The sequence below is a fragment of the Octodon degus genome, unplaced genomic scaffold, assembly GCF_000260255.1.
Source record: "Octodon degus isolate 3935 unplaced genomic scaffold, OctDeg1.0 scaffold00081, whole genome shotgun sequence".
Classification (NCBI taxonomy): Eukaryota; Metazoa; Chordata; class Mammalia; order Rodentia; family Octodontidae; genus Octodon; species Octodon degus.
In genome coordinates this window covers 7,188,199-7,203,552 of record NW_004524657.1, presented here as the reverse complement: position 1 = coordinate 7,203,552, position 15,354 = coordinate 7,188,199, and the positions used below count along the sequence as shown (strand labels likewise).

The 15,354-nt window shown below is 39.3% G+C and overlaps 1 protein-coding gene across 2 annotated transcripts in view; it reads left to right on the top strand.

The window, feature by feature from the left end:
* The first annotated feature begins 690 nt into the window (after nt 1–690).
* The window catches only part of Tomm70 (translocase of outer mitochondrial membrane 70), a 42,849-nt gene continuing 28,185 nt past the window's right edge, over nt 691–15,354 (top strand). Inside the window, exon 1 of one of the 2 annotated variants that reach the window (XM_023721286.1) lies at nt 691–1,197. In XM_023721286.1, coding sequence (XP_023577054.1) covers nt 871–1,197 — 327 coding nt within the window. In that variant the 5' untranslated portion in view covers nt 691–870. The remainder of the gene's footprint in view (nt 1,198–15,354) is intronic. The other variant, XM_004636585.3, reaches the window with a different exon arrangement.

The window sequence follows — 15,354 nt, the reverse complement described above, 5'->3', positions numbered from 1 at the left end:
AGACTGCAGTGTCAGGTGGAATCCAGCTCTACATACAAATTACGCTGGAACGCTGAAGCTTCCTAGTTTAGACCACTACGTCCCAGAACCTCCTAACGACACTGACACTTTAAAAACTGGACAGAGGGAGAGCTGCACGTATCCGGCTTCGCCCGCCTCCACGGAGTTGTTCTGCCCTCTCCTACTGCCCTCCTAACCTCAGATTTGTCCAAAGTAAAATCTGGCTATGGGCCAGGAAGCTAATTGATACAGCAGTCATTTTCAGTTATTTCTCTGACACACAAGAAAGGTAAAGGGCACCGACGTCCAAGACGAACAACGTGGCAATAACTGGAAAATGTGGTCTCCAATCCACCCACACCCGGCCCAGCATCCCCGCCCAAACAGTTCCCCCGCCGCTCTCCGCGACCCTTTTCTCTCTGCTCTGATTCACTGCGCACCCCAAACACGCCGCATACGCGCCCGTCCTCCGCCCCGCTAGGCAAGAGAGCCATCGGTCCTTCCATCCTAAAAGGCATAGGACAGCGGGTACCTCGGGAGGCCCGAGAACCCACAAGGGACTATCACAAACAGCCGCGTGGGACAACCAAGAGGAAAGGGGTGACCGCAAACCCCACGGTCGCCAGCCCCCTTAACCCGGAAGTGACTCGCCCCACAGTTGGAGGGGCGGAGCCTGACGTCCCGATCGGTCCCGGCATGCCCTGGGTTTCCGGTGACCTCTGGCCTTTTCCTGCAGTCCTCTCCCTTTGCCTAACGTGCTGCACCCCTTCTTGCTTGCTTTCCTTCCTTCTCTCCTGGGTGTTTTCGCACGCTGCCTGCTGACTGTGGCGCCAGAAACTGGTGAAGAGGCGGTAGCAGAGGACGTTCGTCATGGCCGCCTCTAAGCCAGTGGAGGCGGCTGTGGTCGCAGCGGCTGCGCCGGGCTCCGGGAGTGGAGTGGGCGGGGGCGGCGGGACTGCGGGCCCGGGGACTGGGGGCCTCCCGCGATGGCAGCTGGCGCTGGCCGTCGGGGCGCCCCTCTTGCTGGGCGCGGGAGCCGTGTACCTGTGGAGCCGGCAGCGGCGGCGCCGGGAGGCCGGAGGCCGGGGCGATGCCGGCGGTCTGAAGCGCAACAGCGAGCGGAAGACCCCGGAGGGCAGGGCCAGTCCAGCCCTGGGCAGCGGACATCCTGAAGGCTCCGGCGCCCACCTAGAGATGGTGAGAAGTGGCCCTGGGCCTCCGAGGTGAACCCTAGAGGGTGCAGCTTTTCCTTGGCGGTTGTGCCGCTGAGGGTCTTCCCATCGGTCTACAACTGCCCAGTGCAAGCGCAGGAGGTTAAGAAGACTAAGCTCTGTCTCTGCGTGCCGCAGTAGGGATGGAGCGGCCGGAGGGAACAAGTTAGCAGCATTGCTAGACAGTTTGTTTCTCTTTTCAGTGACACAGCATTTATATATAAAGTTACAAGTACGGGAACGTTTGCAAAGGTAGGGATCATTTGATTAGCAAGCGAAGAAAGGCGAGTTCTAGTAACGTTTGATACAGTGATACGAATTATTTTTGTGATTTCCAAAACAGCTCCCTTTTGAAGTATGGGGGAGAAATATGGACAACTAAGTGTAAAAGCAAAATAATTTGTTAGGTAGTTTTTCTTATACCTCCACCCCCTGAAAACGTTCTGAGTAAAATGGTGATAGCTTTTTTTTTTTAAATCTGGGAGTGAATTCTTAAAATTTTTGGCTAAAATTATCTCAGATTTTTCCATTTCACCTGGTAAAGTGGGTGATCAGAGTTGTCTGATGTTAGACGAGCATTGTAGTCTCTGATGTACTGCTTTACATGATTTGTTGCACTGTTGAATCCTTTTGGTATCGGACTGGTGTGCAAATAATTGTCTTGGCTGTTTAACACCACACTACTGGGATTGAATGAGGTGGATTATTTTATTGAATCTGTAATTGTAGAGTGCTAGTATAGGAAAAAAGTTCTAAGAAACTTAAAGTGATTCCCAGTTGCATACACGTGTAAATAGTATTAATTACATATGAAAGATAAACAATTCAATTCCACACGTTTTTGCAGTTCAGCTATAGACATTAATGCCTACAGTGTGTACAGCATTTTGCTTGCTTGTTATGAAGTAATATTACTTTCCTGTTGGAAAGTAAAACATGGCCTATTTTTAATCAGAAATACCCATGAAAACTAGAGGGGTGTCACTTTATATTAAGCTATCCAGCATTAGTATTTTGGGAACATGATTTTATCTCCAGGCTTTACTGCCATCCCTGTTGAATAAGAGGATTAAAATATTAGACCTCTTCTGTTTCATTCAGGACTCAAAAATTGATGATTCTGAGTGCTGTTAGTGAAAGTGGTTATCAAGAAAGTTATCACAAGTCTTTTATCATTCTCATATATAGGAAACTCACTACTCAAATTGTATGGCATTTGTAATTTAATCATAGAATGAAAAATACATAGATACTGAGTTCTATAATCATTAGAAGTATGAAATACAGTTTGTGTATATAAAAATGCTATATTTGGTGCTGGGGATATAGCTCATGGGCACAAGCGTTTTTTGTTTTTTTTTTAACCTGGCAGATCCTGAGTTTGATTCCTGATTACCTCCCCCCACCCAAATGCTTTTCAACACTTCATTGTAGTTTCAACCATTCCAACGCATCCTAGAAAGTCTGTACTGTTGGTGTTTAGTAGAATGTAGCAAATTGCTTTTATTAGCCAGAGTGCTAACAGGCTTCAAGAGTGGATTCTTTTTATGACTTTAGTGGCTTTAAAGTGATTTTTAACCTAAAATAAAACTGAGTAAGGTAGGGGCTGGGGAGTTGGCTCAGTGGAATAAGCCCTTCCCTGGCAAGCCTAAGGGCCTGAGTTCAATCCACAGTTTCTCAAAAAAAAAAAAAAAAAAATGAGTAAGGCATGTGCATATAGCATTGTTCACCTTGTGGATTTGGGTTTGTACTGAAATCTTAACTTTCTAAAGATTATTTTTTAGTAAAATATCGTCATTTTTAACAAATACGAAATTATAACTTTGTTTAGTATATATATTTAAGTGCCTACTTTTGGTTTTTAAACATTTAGTGATTAGTTCTTAGACTAAAAATAACTCGCCACAAGTTTTTTTTCTTTTAACCTACGGTTAGAAAACTTGCTCTGTGTTTCAGCAGTACCTTTAAATTGGCAACTTTATTAGGTTTTATACATAGAGAAGCATTTGTTTCAACTAATGGAAAACTAGCTGAATTCTAATGCCATAATAGTTATTTCTTGCTTGAACTATAACTGCAATTTTTAAGTAAATAAAAAGTGGACAAATATTATCAGGTAATGTCCAGTATGAACAGTGGAAAATCTGTGGATTTTATCTGTTGGCTTATGTTTGCACAATCTAATATGAACTAGTGAAATGTGTGGACTCCTGTCTACTAGATTTGAATTTTCATGACGAGTATAGACTTTATCCAATTATCTTTTTTTGGGGATAGCAAATACTTATAAAGCAAATATAATAAAATCTATTCTTTTTTAATTAATGGTAGTATTGGGATATCATTAAAGGAAAGCATCTAATTACAGTTAGTGCCTGAGATTGAAGTATTACATCATGTTTTGTTTTAGTCCATTCAAGTCTGATGTACCTTTTTTTAAATGTATTTAGTATAGAGTCTACATGGTCTAACTACGTAGATTGGACTCCTAGTGATTCTCCTGTTTGCAGCCTCCCAAAGGCTGGCATAACAGGTGTGTGCCATCACACCCAGTCTCAGCCACTGTCTCAGCACACCCATGGGTGAGGCCGGCATGGCACACCATGCCGGGGATTGAACCCCAGCTGCTGCACTCTAAGTAGGTGCTTTAGTTCACTGAGCTCTTTGACTGGCCCTAACCTGATGTGCCATTTTTATACAGTAATTTTCTTTGAAACTTGAATAATTTTCAGAATTGGAAGAGCTATTTAAAGATAATTTTATATATAGCATTTCTTGATCTTGGGTTTGCTTTATAATAAAGGACTAACAAATGCCCTGAACATTTATCCTAGTTGTACAAATGTCTTAGATATTTCTCCCCACCCCGACCCCCAATTTGTGATTTTAATTTATGGGTATTATCAACTTTATGGTAACTTCTTGTTATTTTTTTTAATTTGGTGATAAAAGTACAATTATTTTTACATTTGAGGTTTTTTTGCCATTACACAAGTGTTATTACACATAAAATGGTAAAGAATCACCATTCTAAGCTAGTTCTCTAGAATAGGGAAAGCTGTACCTAAACATTTTTAATAAAGGGATCAAGGAGTGAATAATGTGCTGTTTATTTTTTCCTTGGAGTGAACTCAATCTCTTTCCCCAACATAAATGTTTCTAGTCAGTAGTCTGAGTCACCAGGGACATTTTTATATAAATAAGTTTACTGAATAGTTATCTTTATGCTTGGCCTTTGTTTCATATTGTTGTTCTACTGTTTTAGCTTTTCCTCTTATTAAGATGGCTTTTTCTCTTGATTTTAAAAAAAAGTAGCATGTAGCATATATCCTGAATCCTCTCTTACTGAGGTTTGATTTCCTTTCTAGTGTCTTTCTTTACTTTTTCCTTTTAGTGAGCTTCACTATTGTATCAAAAGCCTTTTTTTTTTTTTTTTTTTTTTTTTTTTTTTAACTGAAGATTGAATCCACTGAGCTGTATCTCTCATTCCTTTGGTGGTTTTTGTTTTGTCTTGTTTTACTGGGATAGGGTCTCACTAAGTTGCCCAGGCTGACCTCAAACTTCTGATTCTCCTGCCTCAGCCTCCTGAGTAGCTGGGATCCTCCAGGCCCAAATATTTTAAGCTTTCTTTTATACTGTGTATATTCCCTGGATACTGTTTCCCCACTAGCAGCTTTATTTACCACTTATAAGTTGATGGCACCCTAGTTTCTTAGCTCTAGCCTAGACCTCAAATGAGGCCCAGTTTAAAGGGAATCTTCATATTTCACAAGTATTTCAGTGTCCTTTCTTAAAAATAACCCTTTTAATTGCTTAATCTAACTTTCTAAGCCTAAACCTTGATTGTTATACCTGTCTTTATTATTTCATATTTCCTTCCATATAGTCTAGAAATACATTTGTAGACTGTTTCTAATTATTTAACATAAATGTATTAAATAAATAAACATCTTTATTTTATTAATTTTACTGAGAAACAAATAGTAATGAGACAGCTTCAAAAGCAACTAATAGGACAGTTTCAACAATCAGTGCATTGCATATTGTTGTCTTCGTAGTGGTTATTCATAGTACAAGATGCAGACCTGATATCCCGTCCAAACACTATTAGTACAAATCTTCCTTCTTATTGAATTAAGAGAAAGTAGCTGTATGTATATCCCGTTTTGTATATACAGATACAAAATGGTCCTTCATTTGTATCCCCTTTCCTTGTTTAGTTTTGTCAGAGATGGGTATTCAATTGCCATTTAAATATAGTATTGCGTGAATTAAGCAAAATCCAATATAATCCAGTAGTCCACAATAGTAATGGGTTATCCGTAAGACTGGCAATGTCAGAAATTGTTGACTTGAGCCTTTTACAGCTCAGCATATTAATATGGCTTTACTTTTTATACTTCATTTTTATACTTTTCTGCTGGATAGTTAAGACCAAGATAAAAAGCAAGACCTATATAACAAGAAATGTAACTTTTGTATCTGACAAGGTCAGTCAAATCCCCTCAGGATTTAGCCTAAAACCCTGTACTACACTTTGTAGATCCTTTGTCAGTGTCAGCCATGGACATGAGTCATGGCTATTACTTGACCAATTTGTTCTCTGTGAAAGCCTTAGAGAATGTTTTCTTTCCATGTGACTCTCCTTAGGCATACTCTACATTATCAATCACTTTCCTCTGTGGCCCCATAATCTCCTTGATCAGTAAATTTGGGACATAACTGAGTTACAAGATGAAATAACTAAACATTTCATTCCTACTGCTATTACTTTTCAACTGAGTAACTGCCATTCTCTCTTACAGACTGACTTCTATCCATGTGTTCTCCATCTGTGGATTCGACCAAAGATAGAAATATTCAGAAAAATGTTACAGTTCTACTGAACATAGGCAGATTTTTTTGTCATTTTTCTTTCTAAATAGTGTAGTAAAACAGTAGTTAACATAGCACTTTCACTGTGTTAGGTTTTGTAAGTAATCTTATAGAGATGATTTGAAATATACTGGAGCAGCAGGGCATAGTGGCTCATACCTGTAGTTCCAGCAACATGGTAGGCCAAGGAAGGAGAATCTTTTTAGCCCACAAACTTGTGACCACATTATGCAACATAGACCCTGTCTCAAATATCTAAATGTCTACTATCTATCTATGAGTATGCTTACATTATGTGTAAAAACTGTCTCATTTTGATAAGGGACTTGAGCATCCCATATTTGGATATTGGAGGAGAAAGTCCTGAAACTACTGAACAACTGTTGTTGGGGCCATGCTTTAATGCCCCTCTCAGACTCATCCACAAGTGTGTTCTATCAATCCCCTAGGCACTTCTCATTCATCAAGTTAACACAGTGAAGCTTAACCACCATATTATACTCGTTATCAATGTGATACCCAAACATATCTCCTTAAACTAGTTATAATCTACAAATACTTCAATAATTCTTCCTAACATGTTACTACTGCCCTGTATAGCAGCAAGTGATAATCCCTTTCTTGGATTCTTACAGAGTTCAGCATTTTTCAGAAGCCTGTTTTCTGAGACTTTGAGGCAAACTGTTAGCTGTGAACCTGTGTAAATATAAAAGCATATTGCCTCTCAGTACAATGGCACAGTATAAACATTTCCATTCTCAAAAGGATAAATAGGGAATAGAAATACATTGGACTGAAGCAAGACTGAGATCCAGCAGGGAAAACATTAAGTCCTATAGCTGCATTTCCAGTATCTGGAGACACATAGTATTCAAGTAAGAGTTTCAGGAGGCTTGGAGAACACCATTCTTTGTGCCAAGTGCAGCCCACACATCCCCCTTTTCTTGAGCTGGCTCCACTCCAGCTTCCTTCAGCACCTATTCCATATACATGACATCTCCATATTCCTAGGAAGCATCTTTGCTGCACCTTTTGATTTCATTTCCATAGCTTCCCACACTCTCTGAGGCTCCTTGGAAACCCTCTTAACTCCATTCTAATACAGCAGCATTGCACAGATAACACCAAGACCAGCTGTCAGCCAGAGCACTGACCTAGCCTTCTTGGATCATGGCTACAGCAGCCTGTGCTTGCCTGGGTGGCTGAGTAGAGTGACATGAACCTTGGGGAACTAGTTTCCTAAGAGGCATTTCTTGAGCAGGGCTCCAGGGATTCTTCAAATGAAAAGTTAGTACTTTCCCACCCCTGAGCCTGTGGTGGGTAGGGTCTTGCTAGTTCGAGATGTCCTTAAGGCATTTTTTTTTTTTTTTTTTTAAGAGAGGGTCTTGCTTGTGTGGCTCAAGCTGGCTTAAGATGCATAATATAGCCCAGGCTGACCTTGAACTCAGGGCAGTCCTTGGGCTTCGGACCCCCAAGACCTGAGATAACAGGCAAGCACCACCATGCCCAGATATTGAGGCATCTTCTTATCCTTGTACAAAGTACTATACTTTTGTTGTTGTTGTTGTTGTTGTTGTTGTTGTTGTTACGTGCTAAGTGCTTTGACTTTATTTTTTTAAGAGTACAAAATGGTAAAAAAAAATATATATATATATATATGTATATATACACACACACACATATAATTGATACAAAATTTCATTAAAGGAACAGGAATTCGGCAATGGTTATTGTATTGCATAATGTTATCTTCAAATGTATAGTCATCCGTTTTCTTGTTGCTGAGACATAATACCCAATATCCACAACTTAAAGGGAAAGGGTTTGATTTAGCTCACAGTTTTAGGACCTATGATTAGTGGGCTCCAAAACCAGAATGTCATAGAACAACATGGGAGGGGAAAGCTGCTTTGTTTATGGCAGCTGAGAAGCAGAGCAGCGGAGCAGCACTAGAGAGGAAAACCAAAGAACTACATATAGTACCCCTAAAGTCATTCCTCTGTGACCCACCCAGATATATGCCCCAGAGAGTGTGCCCTGCTTAGACGGCTCCCAATACATCAAGTTAGCACAGTGAAGCTTTACTATCACAGTATTCCAAAGTTCCTTGCTATTTCTTTAAAGCTGGTATTCAAATATAGTATACTTTATGAATTTAGAAAATTTAAGGAACTAGAACCATTTACAGCACATCACATATATTTTAATAATAGAATGTATCATAACATTTGTATCCATTTTCTTACACTTTGATATACAGAATTTTAGATTACAGTGCTATGCTGTCATTAATATTTTATAAACACTTGCTAAGAATTAACAATAATCCTATAATTGTCAGATGTATATCACTGAAAGTTTTGTGTGATACAGTTATATCAGTTTCTTTTTTTAGTTTGGTTCTTTTTCTGAACTTTCATAAGTGGGAAGATCGGGGCCGGGGAGATAGCTCAGTAGAATAAGTGCTTCCCTGGCAAGCACAAGGGCCTGAGTTCAATCCCCGGTTCTGCCAATTTAAAAAAAACATAAGTGGGAAGATCATTTTAGGCTTATTTTTCTTCCTTGGAGTACAGTGTTCCCTGGGGTTTTTTTGTTTCATTTCTTGTCATTTTAGTTTCAAAGACTTTTTTGCTTTTTTAATGTATTTGATTGTTGCAGGGTCTCACAACACAGCTCAGACTTGTGATCCTCCTGCTTTCAGCCTCCCCAGCACTAGGATCAGCACTAACCTGCTGGCTCAGTTCACCCTCAGGGTGAAGCTGATGGGGCATGGAATCGGGGACTGGGACCATGTCCCTGTGCTTGCCTAATCAGGCGATTTAGTCCACTGAGCTATCTCTCTGGCCCTCAGAGCCAATTCTTATGACTTGCTGACTTTTTTTTTTAAGATTTACTTATTTGGTACAAGGTCTTGCTATGCAACTTAGACTTGTAGTATTCCTCCTGTCTCAGCCTCCCCAGTGCTGGGATTATAGGCATGTGCCACCACTCCCAGTTTCAGTGGCATGCCATACCAGGGATCAAACCCAGGTACTTGCACTTTCTAGGCCTGAGTTATCTCCCCGCCCCTCACTGACTTTGTTTTAGTTGCTCTCTTTTTATTTCACTAAGTTTATCTGAATTATAACTTAATATCTATTGCTTTCATTTCAAAATGTAGTTTGTTTTCTAGAGTAGATTTTCCCCTTTAAAAGGTGTGGTCAGAGTTTGCCCCTTATTTGACAAATTTCAGCGCACACAAATGTTTGCTAAAGAGGAAAGGCATATTTAATGTTTTTCAGTGTTTCCTTATATATGTTACAGTGTTTCCTTATATATGTTAATTCACTTTCAATCATTTGCTTTACTCAAGTAACTTTGGATTTATGTATATGTAGTTGGCTATTCATTGGACCAATTAGCTATACAATTTATTCATCACCTGGGAGATATTTTTTGAGGTAGATTGAGATTTCAGTATTCTGATCAGTGATAGTTCATTTGAGAGGCTGCCATTCTGTGGTCTACATGATTGTTTCTGTGCTGATGTCTAGCATGTTCCTTCAGGTTAACCCTTTTGGCTGTATAGTTGTGCCTCCATGTCTTTAGGGGGATTGGCTGCAGGACTCTAGGGACAACAGACTGGTGATACTAAAGCCCTTGTAGTATTTGCATGTAACCTACAGAAAACAAATCATATACTTGATCATGTCTTGATTATTATAATGTCTAATATGATATAAATAGTTGTTTTATAGTATTATTTAGGAAATAATGATCAGGAAAAATAAATGTGGGCATGTTTAGTACCAGCTAAATCAGCAATCATCCATTTCATGTCTAAGTACATCAGTAACAATTTGACATTTTTCCTGAATATTTTCAGTCTACAGTTGGTTTAATCTGTGAAGGTAGAGAGCCAACCATATAGTAGAGCCACATAAACAAAAATGAGTTTTTGTGTAAAAAAAAATGCATAGAACTTTAAGATAAGAACCTTGGAACTACCAAAATCAAGTTCTTTCTGTCACGTTAAATGGAATTATAGTCTTTAAAATCTTCAAAGTACTAGCATTTCAAGATGATTGAGATTTCTGTGTCTTCATGTCTTAGGAAGCAGTTGAACAGAAAATAGTGAGGGTGAGGGCAGGCAGAAGATGACGGGGTGTTAAACGAGTTTGGGCTCTGCAAATGTCATTTGGTAAGCTTTCTGGAGGAACAGTAGAGGAAAATTTGTGGTGTAGTGATTTGCCTATGTGATTTGGTCCTCTTCCAACTCAGTGTCCTTCAGAACACCATTTCTCAACAGAATAATAAAGAAATTAAGCAGTCTCTGACTTTGACCTTTGGAATCAAAGACTTTACAATTTTAAAAAGGAAGTAGTTATGAAAACTAACTGGAGCTGGGCATGGTGACACACCTAAAATCCCAGCACTGTGGAGTCTGAGTCAAGAAGATAACCACAGGGCTATATAAAGTGAGTTCAGAACCAACCTGCACTGCACACTGTGAAACCCTGTCTCAAAAACAACAATAATGGTTCCCTGTGGCCTGGTATCCATGCCCTGTACTTTCTCACAGGCGCTGCCATGCTCCTTTTTCAGATGCCTCCAGAGTGGTTTCATTTGTCCTCAGCTGCTGCTGCCAGAGCATGTGTAGCAGCTTCTTTCGTTCCCTGGTTTTTTTGGTTGTTGTTGGTGTTTTTTTGAGACAGGGTCTCGCTGTATAGCTCAGGCTGCCCCTGAACTCATGTTGTAGTGCAGGCTGGCCTTCCTCAGCCTCCTGAGTGCTGGGATTACAGGCATGCGCCACTACACTCAGCCCGTTGCCTTTTCTATTTATCTTTGCTTTTTGTTTGAGTGGAACCAGCCTGGTGAAAGGACACCAAAAGCCCACATAGCCCCAGCTGTGATGCCGTATATACTGTTAATGCAACCTTCGAGAGAAGTGCAAGGACTCCAGGTGATCACGCCTCCACTGGGCTTGGAGCCTCTGCTGTGTGCAGTGCCTTGGTCAGGGATGGTGGAGTGCCCTGAGTCTGTAGGAGCATGACTGAGAGCACCTTCCCTGGGGTGCTGGGGAGATGGCTCAGTAGAATAAGTACTTCCTGGCAAGCACAAGGGCCTGAGTTCAATCCCCAGTTTTGCTAAAAAAAAAAAAAAGCTTCCCTGGGTCTCAGTGCTGCTCGAGCCCAGCTTTCCCAATAGCATGCTAGGAGGATAGAGTCAGTGGTGTCCACCTCATCCTTGTCATCCTTGGGTCAGCTGGTAAGCAAAGTATGTCTTCATACCCTGTTTTCCACTGCCTGCCATAGGGTCACGCATGCATGCCCCTCTCCCGGACAGTGTTAGTGACAGTACTTTGAAGGATGGGATGCAGAGTAGTCTGCCTTGGACTCACCTTGCTGTCATTTGATGTACTCTGGCCAGTTTTTTGTTTTTACTGTATATTTATAGTAATAAAATCATGCAGCAATAAAAAAATCAAAAACAATAATAAAAACCCACCAAATTTGAGGTTAATAGCTAATTGAAAGATTCAGTTGGATGGCTTAAAATTTAGACTTTACTAAAAAATATGAAAGTATCTACCTTTCTCAGAAGGAGGAAGCCTCACATCCCTTTCCAGATTCAGATCCTTTTCCATTCCTTCCATTTGTTTGTTTTGTGGGTTTTTTGTTTTTTTATGTGTGTGGGTTTATTTTTGGTACTGGGATCGAATTTAGGACCTTGCACTTGTGCTGATGAATCAAGGTTATTTATTCTGTCTGAGGAGTATTTTTACTTAACCCACATATTCTTAGTTAAAATACTGATTAACTCTGAAGTACATTTATATTCAAAAAAACTCACACAGCTAGGGAGATAGGTTTGATCCCTGATACCACATTCAGTGCTGGCCCCAAAGGGCATGATGGCCCATGCCTGTAATCCTAGTCCCCAGGAGGCTTAGACTACAGACCTTGTATCAAATAAATAAAAAATATTTCTCATTTGCATTTATTGTGCCACCGTATTTTCTTTATAAGCAGTTCCTAAACTGTTTTAGGGTATGCATTAAGCAAGTTTTGGGTGACTTGGATACACTGAATACTTACTGAGAGATAGTAGAATTTTTTTTCATTTTTATTTAACATCAAAAGTAGTTGGATTTACTTTAAAACTGTATTAGTCGAAGTTTCATGGTTACATCTTTTTGGCAGGTTGTACCTTTTATCAGTAAAGTTTTGCTATCTGATGTTTTTAAATGCTGTCTTGACTAATACTTTGTGTTAGTATTTGTCTTCCGTAACTTTTTCCTTAATCGTTTTGTAATTTGGCTTTAAAGTCACACTTTTTAGGCAGTACCAAGTAAATTCTGTAAATTTAATCAATTTGAAAGTCTGTCTTTTTCAGTTTTTTGAGACGGGATGTCGCTGTATAATTTAAGCTGTCTTCAAACTCATGGTAATCCTCCTACCTCAACCTCCCAAGTGCTGGGATTACAGGCTTGCCCCACCATACCTGGCAAAGTCTTTATGAAGATCTAACTTATTTTATTATATTATTGACATAGTAAATACTGCTGTACTTGCTTGCTTTTTTTAGTTTATTCCTTTACACTACCTTCTGCATTTTGTTATATTCCTCCACTCTACAACTTTTAGTGAAAAGAACATTGTATGTCACTAGTCTTGTGTTCATCCTCAAATGCTAGCTTGGGGATATTTCAGGGTCAGCCTTGTCCACAGAACTTTGAAATGATAACTCCACTATTTTTTAGTATGTGATGTTGGTGATACTAGGCTAGATTTGTTCTTTCACTTTTGTAAGTGATATATTTTTCCTTTTTTCTGCCTAAATACTTTGGAGGGTTTTTGTTGTAAAATTTCACCATAATGTGTCTAAAAATATGTAACTTTTTTCTGTAGAGATTTTTTTAATATTTGGTTAGATCTTCCTTTCTATTCCTAGAGCATTAGGTAGATAAAAGAACCTAAATATCTACTTCATATCATTTAACTTTTTCTTTAGACTTGTCACCCCTCCGTACTACTATTATTGCCTTCTGGTAGCTTTCTTGCTTATGCCATCTATATGTTATTTTGCTTCTTGGTTGTGCCTGCTGTAATATAGCCCATCTGTTGAGTTAATTTCATTTTCAAGATTTCTGATTATAGGAAAGGAAAATAAGGTGTGTGTGTGTGTATGCACACAAAATTGCTAAGATATTGTACTGCTAATTTCTATTATTTCTTTGATGCTTGTACTTAATTGATCAATTTTACACAGCTCTTTTGAGTAGCTCTGAAAATAACAATGTGCGATATATTAGCCATTATTAATTTCCTACCATCTTAGTTTAAAATCTGTGTCCTTGGCGCTGGTGAGATGGCTCAGTGGTCTAAAGCACCTACTTAGAACAAGCTAAACTAAGCAAAGCACAGGTTCAGTCCCCCAGCACCACATGCCAGCCAGCCCTGCCCCCTGGTGGGCTGAGCTGGCCACCCCCCCCCCACACACACACATAAATAAATGTTTAAAAAAAATCTGTGTCCTTGTTCTCTCTTCAGAATAGTTTAAAAAAAAGATTTCTAATTGTGAGGGGCTGCAGAGATGGCTTAGTAGAATAAACACTTCCATGGCAAGCGCAAGGGTCTGAGTTCAATCCCCAGTTCCACAAAAAAAAAAAAAAAAAATTCTAATTGTGACTAGCTTAGTGGCAAAATGAGTTTTGTCTGTGCAAAATGCCCTGAGTTCAATCTCCAGCAGCTGTACCACTCATTTTTGTTGCTGTTGTTATTATTGTTATTAATTGGCTTATTCTACTTTCCTAGATATTATTTTGACCTAATTGACTTGGATCTACCTCATTCATGATTGATTTTCCTTTTACATTAGCAATCTTTGATTGTGTGTTCTCAAGTTATACCTGTCACTTTCCTCTTAGGTAAAGGGGATGGATCCTCAGTACTTCTCTGTTAACAGCCCTATCCAATCTGAGTTCTTCTTTTTAGTGGAGTTAGAGGATTAAGATTGTCTCAAATGCAAGTTTTCCAACCCTCATCTTGATGGTTGCACCCACAAGGCCTCCACCTATCTAAGGGATTGTTAGCTATATTGTCTTAGAGGCTTTTAGTTCAGGCATATTTTTGTAGTCCCCAAACATGTCCTCAAAATGTTTCACAGTTGCTATTTAACTTACATTTCAAAGTTTTTAGCAGCTGATTAAATCTTTCAGTGAATGGAAGGTTTTGTGTTCATCTATTCCTTTGTATTTATTTTGGTTCCTTTTATTTTCCCTCATCTTAGTTTTAAGATAGGTCTATTCCTTGTTGGCATTAGTTTACACTGTCTGTGTAATAGTCTGAATTTAGATGCTTTGTTTCTGCAAATCCTTCTTCACACTGTACTTTTTAAAAAGAACTATAGGGGCCAGGGAGATGGCTCAGTGGAATAAGTGCTTCCCTGGCAAGCGCAAGGCCCTGAGTTCAATCCCCAATTCCAAAAAAAAGAAAAAGAAGAAGAAGAAGAACTATAGCTGTAGCCTTAGTATAAAACAGAAACAAAAGGCAAGCGAAAGGGGAAAAGCAAGAAAGAAAAATAAATTAAGATGAGAAAAGCGTAGGTATGAGAATGTATCTTACTTGCCATCTCATCATGTTTTTGTAAGAGGTCCTTCAGGTACCTTCAGTTTCAAACAACTTGGCCTTTCACAGATTATTTAAATTAATGTAGTAGCTGCTGCTGCTCTTATTTTGTCAATATTTGCCTGTTGGAGATGCATGGAGTCTTGTTTATAAAGTTGGGTTTGGCTAAGAGTAACCAAGTTTTGTTTGAGGATGTTCCACAAAGTTCAGGGAGCTAGTGGCTGGAGCCTGGATAATCAGCTTTTATCTACAGAGATTTTTTTCCCTAACATTTTCACTGCTATCCTCAGTAGGTATTAACCTACCACCTCTAAAGCACTGCCCGGATGAAATATATGTGTGTGTTTGTATGTGTGTTGGGTCTTCCAGAAAGCAGACAGAGATAGGAGTATGGACGAATGACACATTTGGAGTAACCTTAATGAAGATGCTGAAGTATGTGTACTGTCTGTTCTGCAATATTGACAAATAACTTAGAAAAAAAGCAAAACATGAATTAGTGACTTTTAGAATAAGAAATCCAGCTAGCCAATAAACATGGAAAGATTGTCAGATTCATTAATAATAAAGAAAATGCAAACTAAAATAATACTGAGGTGTTTATACCTTCGCAGTATTGATATTTTGGATTTCATAATTCTTTATTGTGGTAGATTGGC